This window comes from Phaseolus vulgaris, chromosome 8 (genome assembly GCF_000499845.2).
Source record: "Phaseolus vulgaris cultivar G19833 chromosome 8, P. vulgaris v2.0, whole genome shotgun sequence".
NCBI classification, from domain to species: domain Eukaryota; kingdom Viridiplantae; phylum Streptophyta; class Magnoliopsida; order Fabales; family Fabaceae; genus Phaseolus; species Phaseolus vulgaris.
In genome coordinates this window covers 22,511,251-22,532,981 of record NC_023752.2, presented here as the reverse complement: position 1 = coordinate 22,532,981, position 21,731 = coordinate 22,511,251, and the positions used below count along the sequence as shown (strand labels likewise).

Here is a 21,731-nt window from a genome sequence, read left to right as displayed (position 1 = left end):
TGACTCTATGCTTCAAATGTTTTTAACAAGGTCGTTGTACTTTCAATAGAGTTGTATTTAAAAATTGAAATCAATTTAAATTTCTCAAATTTTAAGGATTGAATTTCTACAATGTAAAAAAATGTTAACTTTATTATTTGAAAAATACAACTGTTATTAAGAACCATGAATCCTTAAGCAAGAACAATTTAAGAATCTTGAACCTAGCTTTTGGCCAACCTATCTTAGGTGATTCAAAATTAACATTCAAACCAATAACATCCTTCAATTCCTACACTAATCCTCAAGTAAACCTTACCTTTAGAACATCCAAAACACCTTCCAAAAAACAAAACACCAAGACCTTACCTATAGCATAACTTTCGTCTGGTTTATCCAAGAAACACTCCAAGAAGGCTTCAAGATTTCTCCAAGAAGGCTCCAAGATTCCTCCAAGAACTTGAGCCTTTCCCTCCAACTCTGATCAAAACCTTAAATATTACCTAACACAAGCAAATCACAACCTTCCATCACCTTCCATCACCTTCCAAACCTTCAAGAACTTCATCCAAGCAAGTCTAGCCCTTTTGGCGTGTTGTTCTTCTGATTTCTGATTGAGTCAAATATCGTATAGAGTTGCGTTGCGCTACCCGCATCCTTGTCAAACACTCATGAGGTATTTCACATTTTTTATGTAGAAGGAAGAAGAGTAGAGAGACATCTAGAGTTTTTTTTCTCATAATGGGCTAAGGTAAATAAACTTTCACTCACTGAAATATTATTTCTCAGCAAATGAGAGCCCTATAATCAAGGTTACTCTCAAGTAGGAGTTTTCTCAGCATCTTCCCATTTGCCCAACAAATTTAAGTCAGTGTTAACCCTATTTTTGAAAATCCACTTAAGGAATTTGGATTCACGCAACGAATTTATGTTGATTAACTAAAGTATAAATAGGGAGAAATGGTATTTGTTAAGTTAAGCTTTCTAATATTCAATGTCAATTTGAAATCAAAACATCTAAATTTTCTATAAAATTTACAATATAGAACACAACCTAAGTAGACTCATAAACACATATATCTATTCTATTCAATTTTCTTCCTCTACAAATTAATTTGTTTAAGCATTTTCTTAACCTTTCTTAACATTCGAGATATTATATCATCAATTGAGTTCTTTGTCTCAACTTCAGAAGTATAAATATCTTCTTCTAAAGCCTTCAGTGATAAATGTCCTTGTGTCTGATCTGAAGTTGTTTTAACGTAGACCTTGCATGTAACCCTTGTTAGACATTGTTATGGTCTCATTTTGATCTTGATCTTAGAGATGAACCTTATGACTTTTAGGATTCCTAAAAGCTCATCCCAAGTGACCTTCTTTAAGTTGTACGCTTCTTGGATGGTTGTGGTTGTCGGTTCTCACACCTATGGCATGTTATACAACAACTTCAAATTTATCTAAGCTTTTTGGAAGCTTTGTCCTAAAGCTTCTAGTTCGATTAGAATAATTTACATTCTTTCAAACATGTCATCAATATATTCACCATCATTTGTGGTGAAAAACTTGTATTGATGTTTGAGGGTAGTAGTCTTCCTTAGTAGCACGTTCTCATTTTCCTTGTAGTTTATCTTCTAGGAGTCCCACATCTCCTTAGATGTCTTCAACCTACTAACTTGTTTATATTTATTTATAGATAAAGCACAAATAAGAGTGCACTTAGCTTTAGCTTTTATTGTTCAACTGCATGTAATTGAACTTTTCTTGTGTTTAGTCTTCCTCTAGAGATTTGATGTCGATGTCGATGTCTCAGTGTTGATGGTCCATAATTGATAGTGTGTGAATTTTATGTACATTTCCATTCAATATTTTCAATAGGGCTAGTCTTCTCCTAAGAATGTCACTAACCTTGTGAGTGATGCTCCCTAACATGATATGTCATTCCATCCTTGCCGTTATCATATATTTTCTTCTAATAATTGTTAGGTGTTCAACCCGTTAGAGGCCAAGCTCTAACATTAACTGTGAAAGCTAGGTAAAATACATAAGAAGAGATAATTGAATTGTATAATAAAACATTTCATAATTTCCACAAGATCCATGTATGATTAAAATAGTCAGATGCAGTTTCAAGTGGACAAACTCACTATCAAGATATTTTTGCAAATCTAGTTCAAAAGACCCTCTTTAAAGTTAGATGACAATTCAATAACAATATAAAAGTGTTGAGAGTAAAGAAATATTTACGCTTGATATTTTTGTACTGGCTAGTCTATTAACTAAGACTCCATGTAATTCTTGATAAGCTTGATCATGTTTCACAAGGTAGACTATCATTGAAAATATAAGACAAGTATTTTATGAACCTCAACCACTCCTGGCCAAACAAATGAGTTTTGTTTAGAACACAACCACTCCTAACTATGACTGAGTATTGTTTGGAATGCAGACACTCCTAGGTAAACAATCAGGCACTGTTTAAAGCGTAAACACTCTTGGCTAAGCAACTGTGTATTGTTTGGAACATAGTCACTCCTAGGTAAGACTGAGTATTGTTTGGAATGAAGCCACTCATACCTTAAAAACTTGGTTATAAGAAGATGCCATTAGATGATCATAGGGTTTCTTCCTAAAAGAGGTGTTGTGTCTTACGATGTATACATGATAAGGATCATTCTTCTAAATAGATAAAGAACATATCATTGTTTATCAATGAGATGGGTTTCCAAGCTTAAGATTTCAATTCTTAAGTTTGTCTAGATTTTTAGATTCCTTCTTAAAAAATATCTTCTATAAATAGAGGTGTTGATATGAGTTAATTTGTAATTACACATGTTTTTATGTATTTCACTTGGATTAGAATTTTGTTTAGCAAGATAAGGTGATGACTCAGTGAAGATTGTCACTAGACACAAACTTAACCAAGTAGTTAAGTAATTCTGAAGGTTCTCTTTAAAGAGCAAAGAGAAAAGACACACACAATGACTAATGGCACACAGAATTAAGCATAAGAATTGGAAGAGAATTGACGAAATAATGAATGAAAATGAAATAGATAAGAGAAAAGGAATTCTTAGGCGGATGAAGCATCAATGAAGATGGAAGAGAATCACGCCACTTGAGGAAGGAGAGCTCTAAGATGAGTGAGGAAAGGAGTCGCCACTTGCAGCATTCTTTGCCAAGATAAGACTCAAATAACTTTAGAATACTAAAAAATTCACTCAAGAAAGGTTTCTTTACTTCAAAATTTAATGTGATTTACAAGAGAGCAATGCACTCTATTTATAGCCTAAGGTGCCTAGGTGATCAAGAGAGGCACATGGGAAATGGGTATGAATGAGCCGTTCATGGAGAGAGCCTTCTAGAATCTAGCTCAAAATGTGAAGCACATGGTGGGGGAAATATGGAGATCTCTTCTAGAAGGTAAGTTAAAAATGTGGGCTTGACACAAGCCCAATTTTATGCTATTTAAATCCTATTCTACCGAAATAAAAAGCAGGGAAAATAATTGGTGCTCAGGTCCAAATTTTTGCTATGCTCCTGGTAATCCTTTAAGGCATAATGGACTGTGAGTCATATGGAATGAGTCTGACTAGCCCTGGGTCCCGTGTCATGCTCCTAATCATCCTTCTAGAAGGCTGGGATGTCTTAGTGGATGTTTTATAAGTTAGGGTTTCATCATGCTCCCTAGGTTGGAGAGAATTCGTCCACGAATTTGAAATATCTGCAAAGAAAGGAGTTAGATCACTCACATGAAAAGAACTAGTCCCTAAATATGTGTTACATAGATCTAACACATAAGCATTATCATTGATCCTTTTAATGATTTGAAAGAGACCATCACCACGGGGAAGGAATTTAGATTCCTTTGAGTAAGCAAACAATCATTTCTTAAGTGAAGCCATACCCAATCCCCAGGTTTAAAGATAATTTCTTTACGTCTCTTATTTGCATGTTGAGCATACTTGCCTACCTTATTTTTTATTTGTCGTTTGACGTGTTGGTGCAAGGGGATTGAACCCTTACACAACCTCAAAAGAAGTGTGAGAAGTAGTAGAATCAACTACTCTATTATAAGCAAACTCAATGTGAGGAAATAAGTCCTCTCACACCCCAGGATTCTCGAAAATAAGGCATCTCAACATTTGTGACAAAGTTCTATTAACCACTTTTGTTTATCCATCTGTTTAGGGATGACAAGTAGTAGAAAACATCAGTTTTATGCCAAGTTTGCTCCACAAGGTTTTCAAGATGTGAGTCAAGAACTTAGAGTCTTTGTCAGATACTATACTTCTAGGACGTCCATGTAATTGAACAACTTTCTTAAAGAAGAGATTGACAATATTACAAGCATCATCTACTTTGTGACATGGAATGAAATGGGCCATTTTGGAAAAATGATCCACCACCACAAAGATAGAATTCATACCCTTAGATAAAATAAAATCCATTGAAATATCTACCCAAGCCATGTCAGGGATGGGTAGAGGGGTATATAGACCATGACCTTGAACCCTAGACTTAACTTTCCTACATGTTATGCATTTATTACAAAAATTGTGTACATATTTTCGCATGATGGGAAAAAAGAATTGTTCATGCAAGGTATCTAAGGTTTTTCCTACCCCAAAATGTCCCATTAATCCACCTTCATGTGTCTCCTTAACAAGAGAGTGTCTCAAAGACCCTTGAGGCACACACAGTCTTTTTCCTTTAAAAAAGCCTTCATGGATGAAAAAGTCTTTGTGGGTTCCTTTTGAGCATTATTGTAAGATGTGAGAAAAATTAAGGTCGTCTTTGTAAATTCCCTTGATGTGATAAAAAACGAAATATTGAGTGTTTAAAAATTGAGCAATGTATGTCTTCTAGAAAAAGCATCTGCAACCACATTTGACTTGTCTTGCTTATGTTTGATAACATAGGAAACTTGCTCAATAAACTTTACCCACTTAGCAAGTTTGCTCTGGCTTTTTAGATATTTAAGAGATTCATGATAACTGTGTATCACAAACTCTTTGGGTAAGACATGGACTTCTTGGGTTGATGATGATGATGATGGTGCCTAACTTCATAATTTTGCATTCTCCAATCTTCATCTTCCTCTTCTTAGCTTCCATAGTGCATTTGATATCTTGTTGTTCTTCTAGGCTCCCATCTTCTTTCCCGATTTTGCCTATCTTGTGACTCATTTAGTCTTTGTAACCTCTCCATCATTTTCCATATATCTTCTTCCCTTTGAACCAGGCTTCTCTTAGTCTTTTCAAGCTCCACCATAAGGCTTTCCTTTTGAAGAGAAGGTGGTTTGGATGATTCCCTAGATGACAAGTGAGACATAATTTTGCAGAAACAAATTCAAACAATTAGTTCAACATAACAATTTTAATCACTATTCTCACGTGTATCACTCGACTTTTTAGCAAAAGATGAAGTAAGGTTAATATTACTCTTCACTAAAAAAGAAGGTTCTAATATCCAAAGAGTCCATGCATGCAAGAATTGCTTCAAATGAAAGATGACAATACTCTTATCACTCACTCAAAGAGGACTCAGAAAACTTAAGACAATTTGAAGATAAGGAAGAAAAGTATAAAGCAAGAAAGCTAAACCAAATTTGGAAATAAGATGGAGACAAACTTTTAACAATACAAACAACAAAAAAAACTTTTAAGACTCAAACTTAAATTTTAAATATGAAGCTTATGTTTAGAAATTATTAAAGTAAGAATAAAACTCCACAAGATATGAACACAATTTTCCACACAAATAGAATATTTTTTAACAACTTGATTTTTGAAATGTGAATGCACCTAATTTTCTTTGTTTCTATGGATTCAAAATTTCCATATTCTTTTCATGCATATTTTTTATTCACTTTTCAAATTCTAAAATGAAATTTGGATTCAAATCCAATTTATGTGAACACTTGCATTCTATATTTGGAATTAAATCAACCACTACTTAAGACAACTTATAATTTTGTTTTTAATTCTTCACAAATAAATTCAATTAAGTCGAATAGGAAAATACTCTTAGAACACTAAGAACATCATGACTCAAGCAAAATGGCTATGGAAAGTTAAAGAAATCACTTAACATGAGAGGAATTTAAATTGACAAAGGAATTCAAAAGCGGAATTTAAATTCCTAATGAATATAAAAAATGGAATTGTAAATGACAAGAGATTGTAAAACAAAATTGAAATGACAAGGAATTGTAAAAGCGAAATTGAAAGGTGTTGGAAAATTAAGACAAAATTGAAAGGTGTTGGAAAATTAAAAATATAATTCAAAGGTGTTGGAAATTTAATTTACTCACCAACTTTTTTTTGTATGTAAATTTAATTTACCCACTGTTATATCCATAGGTAATATCATTTTAGATGGAAAAAAGTAAGTTTGGAAAAACTAATGAAGAGATGTAGTTACCCACCAATAAAGATTGGTGGGAAAAGATAAGTCATCGGTGAAGGCATGGGTAAATTAAAAAAAAAAAATACCCCCTGTTAAAAATAAATTTCTCGTAGCGCCCTTTTTGTTGTTGGAAAATTTTCAAAATGTTTTAGTTTCAAAAATCGAAAGCGCACTATGTGTATTGAATTGGAAAACGAAAGTATTGAAATCAAAATATTTTCCCAAATGAGAATACCTTTGAACCTCTTAAGCTCACCTCTGAACCTTGTTCCTAAACCAAACCTCTGAACGTGGTTGCCAGTTCAAACCTGAAGACTACATTCCTAAATCACCCAAATTAAAGCTTTGAAGTTGTTTCCAAATCCAAAAGCGAAATCCCAGAGCTTATTAGTTTCCAAATCCAATGTATGAACCTCATTTCCAAATCGAAACCCAAATTCCAAAATCAAAATCTGAGAGCGAAGCTTCCCCATTTGAGGGCACACGATTTTTGCGTCTAACCCTAACTGCAAAAATTGTAGCAGTGAAGTGATAGAGAATAGCTTATACATCCATTAGCGAGTCAAACCCTACTCATGTTTTACTTTTGAGTTACATGTTGTATATTAGCTTTTAAATAAGTTGTAATGAGACTTAGTTATGACTTTGGATTTATGATTTTATTCTCAAACTTATGGTTACGTTGTTTTATCAACTACTTGTTTGTTATATGGTTATGTCTAGTCTACAGGAATTATAAAGGATAATTTACTACATCAAATATGAAATATGAGTGGAAGTAAAAATAATAAAATTGCTAGCTCCTTTAATTTGGTGGTACATGGGGCCATGAATTTTACTTTGATTTGTTGCCAAAGTTGTTGAGGTGTTCCATACCAACATGATCCACAAGAATGAAATGTCTTTCAAGAACAATCTTTTTAAGTACAACCGCAACAAGAACCTCCTAGGCAACAACAAAATGAAGATATTGATTAGGTAGACTTTTAGGAATTTTAAGCTTTCGATTATGTTATGTTTGAATTTGAAATAAAATTTGTGTTTTATTTTATGTTAGATGTATCAGATGATGTTTGTGTAATAAATTGTTCAATTAATATATGTTGGATTACTTCATATGTTGGATATGTTAAATAGTGTACAAGTATAAAATATCTAAAGAGATTCATTTAAATGTTTGAATGAACATTTTGATGCATGTAGAATTACCTACGAAATGCTATTGGGGGTATTACCTACAAATTGTTGTTGGTGGATATTACCTACCGACTGTTGTTGGTGGGTATTATCTACAAACTGTTGTTACCCACGGATTCAACATTCGTAACGCCTACATTACATACATATTTTTTTTAGTGAAAAATTCGTGGGTAATGCTGATTTACCTACAAATTTTTGCTGTTACATATAGATTTCTTCTGTAGATAAATCCATTTTTTTGTAGTGTGAATTACGAAAGGATAGAAAAAAAATAATAGTTATTATTCAGCTTAATTAAGTTTAGAGTCTTTGATAAATTTTGATATTTTCAATTAAGTTCCTATTAAATTTTCTTAATCTATTCAATACTACAAAAATTCTATTTTTCAATTGAGTCATCCCCATTTAATTTGTATGTTAATTGGGTGATATTGTTGTCATCTTCCCTCGTCATATTGCTTAGTTATTCTCCACATGTTATTTTGTATTAATAGTAAACGACATAGTTTTTGGTCAATAGGTGTGATGACTTTTGTTTCTTCATATTTTATGGACTAATTGTATCTCGTAGAGGCTTCTTATGTTATTGTTTTTTGTTTTTAGTATAGATTTATATTTTTGTAGAGAACTATAGTTATAAAAAATCTTGTATAAAAATTATATTTTCAACTTAAATTTTTATAGACCGTCTAATTAGTTGATTTAACTATGATAACATTTTGAACTAATCTTTGTTGTAGTAGATGTAGGTGCAATTGGTTCCAGAACAGAGAGAGGGAGTTGAATGGATCCTTAGACTCTCTTTTTGCATAGATAAAATAATTAGACTGTCTAGTAGAATGTTTAATGAATTGTCTAACAAATTGTCTAATAGGACTATCTAACAAATAATCTAGTAGGATCGTTTAACAGATCATCTAGTTGGAGCGTTTAACAGATCGTCTTGTAGGACCATCTAGTAGATCGCCTAGTAGGACGATCTAACTGATTGTCTAGTAGGATAGTTTAACATATCGTCCAACAATAAGAATAACATAAAAGCAATAACAAAAGTAAAGAGATATTAGTACACGTGAACATATTTTGGTTCACCCAAACTCAGATTACATATAATCCCCTTAAGCAACTACTTAAGAGCTTCCACTACTAACACACTTGGTAATAACAAGTATTCTTATCTTTTTCACGTTACAACAAGTATTCTAACCTCTCCAGGTTACAACCACTATTCGTACCTCTCTAGATTACAACTTCTTAACCTCCCATTGAGATTAAGAACTCTCAAAAGAAACAAAGAAAAACTCACATGTATAAATTCACAAAGTGAAGAATTACAATGATTTCACTCATAACCCAAAAGACTAAATGTGTTATGCAAGATCACTAGTATGATTTTTTTTGCTTTCCTTGCCTTACTTCATTATACACATTCAATCCATTTATATACCTTTTTGAATGTTTCCTTTAATCTTCAAATTGGTTAATGTTGAATTTTGCGGTATCTTTATATCTTCACATTTTTGGTGCAAGACCATAACAAATAACAGAAAGTTTAGATTTGCGATCTTTCAATTTGTTTTTGCTTCGAATCTATTTACAAAAATAATTTGAAAGTAATTGCAATATGGATTAGTAAAAACAAATTAAACTTAATTTGATAATGTTTTCGTTCTAGATTTTTCGTGATATTAAAATAAATCATTTAAGAATTTTAGTATTTCAAAATGCTTCTACTTAGAAAAGATTAATATATAGAAACATGATAAAAGATAATCACAAAAGTTAATTTTGTCAAATCTATTTAAAGAAAGATAGATTGTAGAGATATCAAAAAAAATGGGGATGAACATATTCACTGCATGATTTCAAATCTTCTCTTTGATTGAACACATATAGTGGATATGTATATTCAAAATATTTCGTTTAACTTTGTAATAAAAAATTGTTACGTATTCAACTTGTACATTAGACGATCTAACATGACTAATTTATTAGATCATCTAATATGAACAAAAGTTGTAGCACTCAAGATTATCTATCAGACCATCTAATGAACACTGCAGTTGAAGAAACATTGTTTAGATATTTCAATATTCAATAAATTCATTCAAATAGTTTTTGTTATCATCAAAACATAAAAGTATGAATCAGGGACAATTTAGAGTCTCATAAGAACGTTAGGAGCTTAACAGACCATCTAGACATATCATCTAGACTATCCCTGATCTCAATAGTAGATTCTTGAACTTTGGAGCTTTAAAGAAGATAATTGGACCATGAAAGATTAGCATTTTGAGTTGAAAGGAACAAATAACATAAATTTGTTGAATAGAGGAAGCATTAGATGATCTAGGAGCTGGAAGACAGTCTAGTATAAGAATTTTTGTAATAAATTTTTATGGGCCCGATTTTTATTTCAGTTTAAGCTCATCCATATGTACTTCTAGAACCTTGTAAATAGTAATTATAACCACAAATTAAGACATTTTTACTTTTACCTTTTACTTAGACACAATTGTGTTTACACTTACTTAAGAGTAAATGGTAGTTTAGTTAGTTTTCTATTTTTACAATTTAATGCAATTTCAGTTTGTGTCCATTCGAGTTCTTCTACATTCCTGTTCTCTATCTTCCTTGTCTTATACTTTTCCTTACTGCTTTTAATTTTGTACATTTACCTTTGGAAGATAATTGAATTTTGGAAATGAGTAACAACAAACTTAAAACTAGGTTAGACTACGCTATGTTTAAATTGCTTTCTTCTTTTGAAATTGTCTTGGATTGATTATGTATTTTCTTCATTGAACAAGAATTTTAGATTTGGATTTCACATTTCTCGAATGAAATTTTATTCTTTTTACTGCAATTGCTTTTAATTTTTGTTTGTTTACAATTATGCATTTAAATTTCACTTTATGTAGTTAATTATTTACAATTTTAGTTCATTTAATTGCAATTTTGATTTTAGTCATGTTTTGTTTCCAAAATGTATAGTTTTGTTCATTAGATGGCCTTTTTTTTTTTACATTTTTCTTGTTTTTTTTTTTACTTTAATAATTTATTTTTTTTCTTTTCAATTTCTATTGTTCACATTTTCTGTCATTTACAATTTGACATCTTACACTTTTAACATTTACATCTCCATTAAATGCTCAATTTTTCTTTCGTAGAACTATAGAGTATGGTAAAATATTATCGAATGGGCGATTTAATAGTTGTACTTAGTTTTCATAATGCACAAATTGATTTGTGTTTTATTTTTGCTTTAAAATTAGATCATAGTTTCATTTTACTTCACAATCATCTATTACTTGAATCGTCTAATGTAGTTTTAGTTTAATCGTCTAATACATGCTCTGTTTTCATTTTGTTTCTGCAATTTTATTTCTCTGCCATTTAATTCTAAGTTTCTATTTACATCAACTTTCAAGTTCTGTTTTTGGAGTAAATCATTTAGTGTTTTTACTTAACTCTAGTTCATTTTGATTACTTTGTTTTGTTCTTTATGTACCCGATTTAATGTTCTTTACTGTTACTATTTTTGCAAATTCACTTCTTCCCCAATTTAGTTTGTTTAAGGAGAATATAAAGTAATAAAATTGTATGAGATGCATCTTTGGGGATTGAACCTAGGTTAACCTAGTATTACATTAGGGGAAACATAGTTTTTGTTTGAAAAAACATATGCGACTAAGTGGTTAATAAGGTGAATTTTATTGTTGGATGATGGTAAATGAAAATGAAAAGGAAAGAAAAATGAAAACATAAATACGATTTTGGGAGACTAAGGAACAAGTGTGGGGTTGAGCAACAAAACAAGCGTGGAGTTAAAGTTATATGTGAAGGTAGTGAAGAACATTAGATAACAAGGTTTAGTTGTAGCACATCCAATAACAAGTTGTTTTTTATTGTTTTGGTTCAAAATGACAATGAAAAACTTTTTTGGATGAGATTGAAAAGGAAGTGAAAACGGAAACATGTTGGATGATGGTAAACAAAAACAAAGAGGAAAGCAAAACGAAAACCTAAATATGGTGTTGGGAGACTACAAAACAAGGACGAGGTTGGAGTTGTCCATGAAGATCATGGATGATCAAAAACTTACAACGAGCTTGCTTACTTTTGGCATTAATCCTTATTCTATTGTTATTATTTTGTTGTTCAACCCCACATGTGTTTCATAGTCTCTCAACACCATTTTTTTAGGCTTTATTTTTTCGTTTTCGTTTATCTTCATCCTGTTGATCAAGTGTGATCAAGTGCTTTGAAGAATCCAAATCCAAAGTGTTTGATGAAAGGATGGTGTTGCTGTTGTGTTTCGGTGGGATCTGGGTATAATAGAGTGTGATCCACTCCTTTGTTGAATCTAAAACTGATGTGATTTAAAACCTTTTTGAAATCAAGTGTTTTTCTAACTAAGTGAAAAACAACCTGTTGTTTTGTCGAATCAACCAGTTGTTTTGCTCTTAGGAGTTTTGAAAAAGGTTGAAAACTGTTTTGGTTTGGTTGACTTAACTGTCAAGCCAAAACAATCGGTTGTTTCGTGGTTTCAACTGATTGTTTCTTTGAAAATCCTAACAAAATTCAATTTTGAATGGTGAATCTGTTTTAAATGTTTTCTAACTGAATACGTTCCTTCATTAATTGCTTTGACCAATCTTTGGAAAATATATTGTTTATGTTTTCAAATAAGTAAGAAACAGCTTTGAAAAGTTCAATTTGATAGATTTGATTCTAAGATTTCAAGATTCACATCAAACTTTGAATTTTCCAGAGAGAGTGAAATAAGATTGCAATTGTATTCAATTCAGATTGTACTGTAATCAGGTGTAATCCTTTCTAAACCTACTGTATTTATGGTGTTGTGTTGCCAAGGAGTATTGTGTGTTCTTGAGGTGTTCAAGATCAATACTCTTGGTGTGGTTTGCCAAAGGTAGTGTGTTTTTTGAAGGGTTCAAGGTCACTACTTTGGTGGTTTGTGTTTTGTAATTTGGTTTGATTGCTTAGTGGATTACCCAATGGTATTCTGGGGACTGAATGTAGCTCATGGTTTAAGAGTGAACCAGTATAAGCCAATTGTGTGATTCTCTCTTACCTTGAACTCTTTTTAATTCTGTTTTAAGCTTAACTGATATAAACAACCGATTGTTTCAAAGAAACAACCGATTGTTTTTCTGTGTTTTGCTGCATAACTGCTTGTGTTCTTGGCTAACTTGATTCATGTTCTAAATTTATACAAAGAATTTCATTAAACCTGAAAAAGTTTTCAAAAACTCCTCTTAAACAATTCATCCCTTCTCTTGTTTAAGACCATATATTCTAACATATCCAACAATAAAAGACACGTGTTATGTTAACCAAAAACTATATCGTTTAATATTAACACAAAATAACATATAGAGACAACTAAGTAAGGTGACAAAAGTCAAACGATAAGGACTCAATTGAAAAATATAGAACTTTTGAGTACACAATAGACCAATAAAATTTAATAGAAACCTAATTCAAAATAACCAAATTAATCAAAACCTTGAAACTTAATTAAACCTTATTTGTATATCATGTATAATTTTTAATATATTATAATTCCTAATGTTAATAATACAAAACCTATTTATATAAGTATTTGGCTCGCACGAGCTGTGAGTTATGCGGGACGGGCCGGTAGGTTGAAGGCAACCTATCATGTGTTTTTTTTCAGTAGCCCACATGACCCGTCCTACTTTGCCATTTCTAAAAGTTTCACATATTTTGGTATTAAATTTTTGTTTCTTCTTTTTATCTATGTTATTTACTAACATTAATTGAATAATAAGTTGTTGCTTGAGTGATGGTGGATTCATTAAATTAAAACATAAACATGTATTTTTTATTTTATTTTTACTTAAATAAGCTTTTAGTCTTCAATAAATTTTTAGATTTTGTTTTTTATCCTTAATAAAATTTGATTTTCATTATTTACAATTGTTTTTAAGTAATGAGTTGTTTCTCAAGTGAATATATCATGACTAGATAAGATGGATACGTGTGTTAGAGATTCTACATTGATTAGAAATGAAAATACTTTATAATATATAAGTGGGTGTAACTCTCACCTTATAAGCTAATTTTATAAGATAGAGTTAAACTTAAGTTCACTTTCTAATATGGTAAAAGAGTCATGTAGGACTTATCCTATTTAAAGGTTTGTTGATCTTATTAAATAAATCTTATCAAACCATTATCGAACTACCGATTATATAATCCTATACACAACCTATCTTCTAAAAGTGTGTTTTTTTTAATTATTCAGTTCTTAGGAAAAAAAATCAATATGATGCAAATGATGTTGTTTTCTTTTAATTAAGGCTTGCATCTTTTGATTTCTTTCAACTTATTTTATTTGATGGTGATAAGAAGACGGAAAAGAATCCCATAAAAAACACTTTATTCATTAATCTTCATCCTATTAAATTTTACCATAAATAGGGAAGACTAAAAAATAAATAAAATAAGAGATGCAAACCCTACTAAAGAAAAACAACATTGCACCATATTGGTTGATTTATTTACTCTTTCAATAGAGAATCGAAATAATATATTGTTTTACTGAATATAAAAAGAAAAATTCAAAAAAATTATTAGAGATTGTTCCTGCCGGTTGGACTTGGACACCTTCGCACGTCTCTACGAGCCTCACTTCACGAACGCCTTTGCCTTTATTCCAACGCTGTTCTTCCTCCGTTGCTAACACCTGAAACAGAGAGACAAATGGACGCCCTCGCGGCTGTTTGCATTCCGACGCTCAAGTCAGCTATGGTAGAAAACACCGTAACACTTCCCGTCGTAGAACACCACCAGCTCAGTGCTCAGAGAAGTGTGTAACTGAATCGTAACTGAATTCTATCTTACTGAGTTCACTTGTGTGTTTAATGCGAAAAAACGTACCTTAGTATGTTTATCGTAAGCCTTATATACCTTCTTGGTGTTTCCTGCCCACGTGCCAACTTGGGACTTGCGTATTCTGTGGGCGCTCCTTAGCAACACTGTTCGCAGTCTTAGGGCATTCTCAGTGTGTAAGGTTGGTCGGAGTGCAACTTGCGCGGGGATGACTGTTGAGGTGCCAACTTATGCTCCCAAGCTCCAAGTCATTCGCCCTGAGAGTTCCTCGCCTTCCTCACGTGCCATGCATGCAGATCACCCTCTGGGACGTGACCTTCTCATGGATCGTCTTTGTCCCAGTGGCTTTTTAGCGGTGGTGCGTACTGCCGCGTCCCTACACCTCATGCACAGATCCCTCGTGAGTTGGGTCTCTCCCTGCTGGAACTAGGGGTGTGGCTTGGGAACCACCTTTCTTTATCTATCATTACTGTCTGGGTGCCGAGGCCCGAGGCCTCCACTTCCCTATCTTGTCGCCTCCTCCACGGTCACTCCTACCCGTGGGTATCAGGAGGGGACACCCTTCTGGCATAGGCGCATTCCTGGTGCTAAACCCGAGGTCGGTCAACGCCCGATGCCGGTCAACGTCCGAGGCCGTGGACCTTAACGAAAACTCCTCACTTGCTTCCTAGTACCTCTAGTGAATTCCTTGCTCTGGATCCCACCATGTTGACTTTGGTCAACGCCTGAGAACCGGTCGGTACAAAGACCAAAAAATATTTAAAAAGATAAATTATATTTAGTTTTTAAAAGTATAATAGTATGATTAAATTGTTAAATAAAAATTAAAAATAATATTTTTTAAGCAAATTAAAATCAATACCTTTTTTAATACAAAGTAATAATACTAAAAAGAATGAAATTACCTTTAGTAATATATTAAAAGTTATAAATAAATTTTATATATGTACCTAGAAGTAATATAATTGTCTTAATAGATAATTTGTACGATTCACAACAAGTTTCCTTTAAGTAACTCGGCTCAAGTTTAAATCGAATATAATTTGTCCCATATAACTTTGTCAAAAGATAATTATATAACCTACAAAATAATTTTATTTTATTTCACAATACAATCTTAAACCCTAGCTTAAAACATATTTTATTTTAATTGATATTTGGTCCTCACTCTAACTTGATGCATCAAACTTAAATTTATTTCAATTAATCCGTAAACTTTATTATTATTTATAAATAGACACTTATTATTTTAGTTTTGTTCTAATTAATCTTTAAAACTTTCCAAACGTTTTTATAAATAACTTTTCTTCCTAATAATTTTAGGTTAAATAACTACATCACATAATTCTTTAAATTTAGAACATTTTTAACTGTGATAATGTTTTTTTTTTAAATAAACATCTAGATTTTATTTTTAATCTAGTTAATCCTTAAAATTTATCCTTTTTTTATAAATAGTTTTTTAAAAGATATTATTTAAACTTAATCATAGTATAAAAATTGTATTATTAATAAATATTAATTTGAATTAAGCTAAATTCAATATCTTTAATTAAAATTGATTTTTTTTTTAAATTTCTAATACTTGTATTAGTTTAAGGTATCTAGATTCTTAATCTTATTCTTCAAACTTATAAAATAATTTTTCAAAAGATACCATTATAGTATAATCAACAAATTCATTTAAAGTAAAATATCTTTTCATAAACAATTTAAAATCATTCTCAATTAAAAATACTTTTATAAATCAAAGAAATATATATTTTTTTATTTCTAAATTCTTATTTTTATTGTATTTTAATACATAAAAAAGAGTCATAGTAAGAAGAAGAAGAAGAAAAATGAAAAAAATATTGACATTTGATTTAAAAAATTTAATTCAAACTTATTAAAAAATATTTATAAATATTGATAAGTTTTAAGAATTAATTGAAATAAAATTAAAATTTTAGCTTATTTATAAAAATAAGAATTAAAATAAAATTAAAGTTTAAAGTTCTTATTTGTAAAAGAAAAGACAAAGTAATTAAAGTTTTGGGGATAGCTGTATTTTTTTTCCCCCTATTTGCAGAAGTTAAAGCGCCTCTCTGAAACGTTACAAACAGAAACTGGGTTTTTCCATTAAGCAGATCTAAGCCTAACCCAAGTTTACAGTTTGAATAGGCTCGCTTGCATTCTCGGCTTTCGAAGTGCTTCCATCGAAGGCTTTTCACCGCTTCATTTTGTTTCTCGTGGTTCGTAGGTAAGCACTGAATCGATTTTCGTTGTTCTGCTCTGAATCAAAATTGACTCCAATTGATAACTTGTTTTACTTCTCATGGATAATTTGATTTCAATTGATTCTTAAATGGTTACTTCCATGTCGTTGTTGAATGAATGAGAGTGATGTTAGAAGGATTTTTCCATATTGGTTTTGATCGTCATGTACTGAGGATTTTATAACGTGCTGTAATTGGTAGTGGTAGGTCCTCACTTGTGTGGGTATTTCCTCTGATAATTAAGTGGATTTTGATTTTTTAGCTAGTTACCCGGGAGTGTGTGTGTGCAAAGTGTAATAAGCAGGCTTAAATGGCATGCAATTCGGTATGGGTGGGTTTTGGATCCCTGAAGGAACCTGGTGCTTCTTGAATTACTTCTCTGGTGCAGTTCCCTATTTTAATAGGTGAACTTGCATTGTTCTTTGCATAATTTACTAAGAAAGTAGGGTTCTAGTCGAATCGAGGATTGATAAGAATGAGATATTCCTTCAATACAAATCTAATTTGTTTTTTCTGATAAGTTTCTTTTATTTTATTATAAATGTGTGTTTCTTTATGCTGAAAAGTGTGGATTGGTTCATTTGGTTGATAATATTCATGTAAAATATCGGGAAATGTGAGACTATGCATATGAATTTGTTGCTTTGAGAGTTTTGTTGATATAATGAAATTTAAGCCGACTATTGATTCTAATTTTTTATCATATGTATCCTATTGTTATCAATTTAGTGACACTGGCTTTCTATAATTTCATTTTTCCTATTGACATGCAGGTGAACTTAGTTGACCAGAGCTTGACAAAGGCAGAAAATTGTTTCAAAGTCTCTGTCTGGTGCGATGGTTTACATAACTGAGTGGGACAAATTTGTGGAGCAAAGCATTGAGTTGTTCCGTGCTGATCCTGATTCTGTAATTCTATTCTTTCAACGTTTTTCCATTTCTTAAAGTAACAGAAGCCTGAGAAACTTCATTCAGAATTTTGTTTTATTTTATGCTTATAAAAGCCTTTAATTGGTATATTTGCTCTATGTTCATGTTCAGTTGTGCAATAACCAATTGATTTTTTATAATTCAGTTTCATGATTGTACAAGTTATCCAACTTGTCCTTGTTGTTCTATTAACATCTACTGAAAAATGAAATCTGTTCAATTGTATTTGGAGCAGACACGGTATGTCATGAAGTACAGGCACTGCGATGGCAAGTTGGTACTCAAGGTCACTGATAACCGACAGGTATTTGTTCATTTTTCTAAAACAAAACAAATATATTTTCAATGTATTTTAATTTTTAAAGGCCAGTCTTATGTGCATGTTTGAGAGTGAAAATATGGATTGACATGAAATCATAATCTGATTCTTCAATAAAAAATGTGTTTATGGGTTTAAAGTGTTCAGCCAAGTTTATCCCCTAAGAGATAGGGTTAACTCGTTTCCTAATACAAAATCACGTAAAAATTTATTAGTTTGGAAATCTCGCAGTTCATGGTTGTCTAACTTTTGTGCCAACTTGATGAATGGTATGATTCGTTTTTTTTTCCTCCCTTATGAGTTTTGTGCCATGCTGAATTGCTTCCATGGGTGAATTACTTTGGATTGTTATTCCAAGGTCATATAATCCATTTTGATAAAAATGCCCTACTTGTCGCAATTGCTGCACAACCCTTTCCTAATACTTGATCCCTCTCTCTGCCTTTGGTTGTTCCTCTCTTCCCTTGTAGTTCTCCCTCTCTACTCTAACTCATTGCATCCTCTCTTCCCTGTTGTTTCATGCTCTGTTCTCCTTCCAAAGTTACTGTAAATGTTAAAAAAGTGGAGGTGCTTGTAGAGTAAATTACACTAATCTCCCCTAAGGTTTCGTGAAATTACACAAGCACCTTCTTTTTAACATTTAATGTAAATTCCTTTTAGGGGTAGACGGTGTAATGGTTTTCAAATAATTACAGGGGGTTAGTGTAATGCATAAAGAATGTTATTATAAGATATTTTATCTATTGTTATAGTAATATATTTACTATTTCCCTTTATTACTTGTTTGGTTTGGATTAATTGAGGATTTATGTACTACTCTTCGTATAGGGCTATAAACACCCCATTTTGTTTTGCTTAAAAGACTAAATTGGTTTTCTTGTTTTTCTTTGGTGAGCATCAATGTCACGAACAATGCCAGAATGTGTTTCCAAATAATTTGGAATGAAAATTGAGTTTAAGGCTGATCAATGGGCTAACTGACCATTAAGTTAATGTTTTTGTTGAATTGAATGTCCCTTTCACTAGTCGCTTTATATAATTGATAATTTTAGAGAAATGTTAGCAATACACCAGGTAGTTAAACATGGGATTCTATTCAGGTAAAAAATTGGTGGAATTGTAACACAAAGCACAAAATTCTATAAGATTTATAAAATTCATACACATGCATATAACATAATAGAAAAAAAGTCATATAACACACCAAATATTTAATTAAGGTTAAGTTTATAATCATAGACTAATAAGCATATGAAAGTCACTGATTGAACCCTACAAGTCATAAATAACAAACAAAGCAACATAAAAATTATTGCAGTAGCCAATGCCATATCTACCAATCATGTCACATTTTTGCAAAAACTGAATTTCTAATAACATTGAACGAGATGGCACATGAGCGTCACTCCAAACTAATGCACTCATCTTATGGTGACAGAAAATAGGTCTGAGTGAAGTGTGAATAGTGGATTTAGTAACACTATAGAGTCGAGCATCAATCTTTATCCATTTTTCACTATTTTATGTAGGAACAAATTCAACTGTGGTAGTGAAATGGGATTTGTAGTCCAACCCACTTAACCATAACCCGATATCGGAAGCCTAGTGGAATAATTAGACCTGTCCATCTTCTCAATCAATAGTAACAATATGGTTAGAAAAGAGGAGAGAATCCGTTTTGGAGAGGGAAAAGTAGATGGAACCACACCAAATGAACTCCAATGGAGCTGCCACCACAGGGGTAGGAGTACATGAAGGAAGTGATGTGGGCGAAGGTTAGTAAGTTGTCAGGCGTCACCATGTGCTAGTCTGAGTTGCCACTGCTATGGGAGAAAAGTCATGTGTGAGGGGGCATGGATGGGTGGCTCATCTCGGTATTTGGATGGTATTTGGATGAATCAGCGTGGCACAATCCCAACCTTGTGTTTGCCAAAGGAAATTGTGGTCGTTAGAAACTCATCGGAAGTAGTGTTGAAATAGTGAAAGCGAACCTGTGAAAGGTTTGCAAAAAGAAATCCTTGGAAGACAAGTGGGTTTATCTGGCCAACACGGTTCTTGAATAAAGACCCTAGATATTATGTTAAACTTTAGAAAAGAGAGAAGAGTTGACCTAAACATGTGTGTTTCTAAGACAACATGGGTGTTTTAATTATATTGAGAAAAAAAGAATCAATGCTATAAATAGATGAAATTCAGTATCCTCTAATAAAAAATATATGATAAGGGAATAAATAAAAGACGGTCCTAATATTACGTATATAATTCTAGATATTATTATATATGATGGACTTCTTATTTCTATAACTATAACAATACACTTCAAGTTACCCATTGGTTTTTCAGTTGGGGTGCCCCTTTTTTTAGTTTTGAGGTGGTATATAACTCTGCCAATAAAATTATTCTATCATACTTCTATGTACAAGAATATAATACGTATATAAGAAAATAATATACTAATAAAAATCTCATGATTGTTGGTGGTGAAAATTGAATTTAGCCGCAGTATGCGCTCTCGTTTTAATTAGAACAGAATCTGTTACATATATATGACCGGTGTGGATGATTTGCAATAATTATATTCCTTGCAATGCATCATTTTGCATTGTTTTATGATTGACTACCTCTTACATTATTAGCCTCATAATCTCAATTTCAAATTGTGAATTGTTGTACATTCTACAGTGTCTAAAGTATAAGACAGACCAAGCACAAGAAGCTAAGAAGATGGAAAAACTGAACAATATGTTCTTTGCTTTGATGGCCCGTGGTCCTGATGGTATGTCTTACTCTAAGCTGTTAATGTGACGATGCTTTAACTAAAAAGAATTCTCTGAAACATTCGTGTTTGCTAAATTGTCAAAGACATGCTTTTGAGAATAAGATACGATACCACTCTGTACAATATTCGCGTATGGTTTACATTTATTGTGTTTTGGATATTCTCTCTGGTGCTGAGATTTCTTTTTACATTCTCTCTACTTATAATTCTGCAGTTGATCTATCAGAAGTCACTGGAAAAGAGCAAATGGATGCTCAACCGAGCAAGAAAGGAAGAGGAAGGAAGCAATAACTTGCCCTTTGCGAGACATGATGGTTTTATGAGTCAGGAGGACTTCCTAAGAATTTGAACAGTTATACTTTTTCCCGACCTGATGATTACTTCTTCAGATTCTTATGATGAAAGTGGTTATATTTTGAAGTTTTGAAGTCTCAATTTCTGATCTTTGGCAGTTGAGTATTACAGAATTTAGTTATATCACCAAGATCAGCTATGCATCGTTACCGTTATTGAATCCAATGGTGCAACGAAATAATTAAGTGGAACATATAATTTTAAATCCAATGGTGACATTCTCTCTAAGCTAGTTATATCTGATAGGAACAATATAAAAATGAGTTGGTTTTGAATCCAATGGTCCAACGAAACCATTGTGTCAGCAGTTCATCATCAAACTATAATTTTCTTACTAACTTAGCAACTAAAAGAGATGGCTGTGTGCATCTAAATGAGACTGGTGGCCAAATTCTTGAAGCTACTACAAGCGAAAGGCTATTAGATGCTATTGATTACTTGTTATAGGTATGGAATTTTGCTCTATATTTGGCACGCATATAAGGCCCACTAATAAAGAAAGCTTTTGTATAAATAGGTTAGTTTAGTAAAGATTTTTGTCAATTAGAATTATGCTAGAAGTAGTTTTAAAATAATTAAATAAAGCAATAATCTAAAATCAATTATAGTTAGTATATTTTTAATT

The 21,731-nt window shown here is 31.9% G+C and overlaps 1 protein-coding gene across 1 annotated transcript; it reads left to right on the top strand.

Annotated features, from left to right (window-relative positions):
* Window positions 1-16,485: 16,485 nt before the first annotated feature.
* LOC137825693 (signal recognition particle 9 kDa protein) lies at window positions 16,486-21,187 on the top strand. The gene is made up of 5 exons (XM_068631429.1): window positions 16,486-16,708; window positions 17,498-17,633; window positions 17,890-17,958; window positions 20,656-20,749; window positions 20,967-21,187. Exons 2-5 carry the CDS (start codon window positions 17,562-17,564, stop codon window positions 21,041-21,043), a joined length of 312 nt encoding a protein of 103 aa, XP_068487530.1. The 5' UTR covers window positions 16,486-16,708; window positions 17,498-17,561; the 3' UTR covers window positions 21,044-21,187.
* The last annotated feature ends 544 nt before the right edge of the window (window positions 21,188-21,731 follow it).

Excerpts from the sequence above, each read along its gene's own strand:
- LOC137825693 (XM_068631429.1), top strand. The coding sequence starts at position 17,562 with ATGGTTTACATAACTGAGTGGGACAAATTTGTGGAGCAAAGCATTGAG. Across the intron at positions 17,634-17,889 it reads TCCGTGCTGATCCTGATTCT|ACACGGTATGTCATGAAGTA; the intron begins GTAATTCTATTC and ends TATTTGGAGCAG. Across the intron at positions 17,959-20,655 it reads AGGTCACTGATAACCGACAG|TGTCTAAAGTATAAGACAGA; the intron begins GTATTTGTTCAT and ends TACATTCTACAG.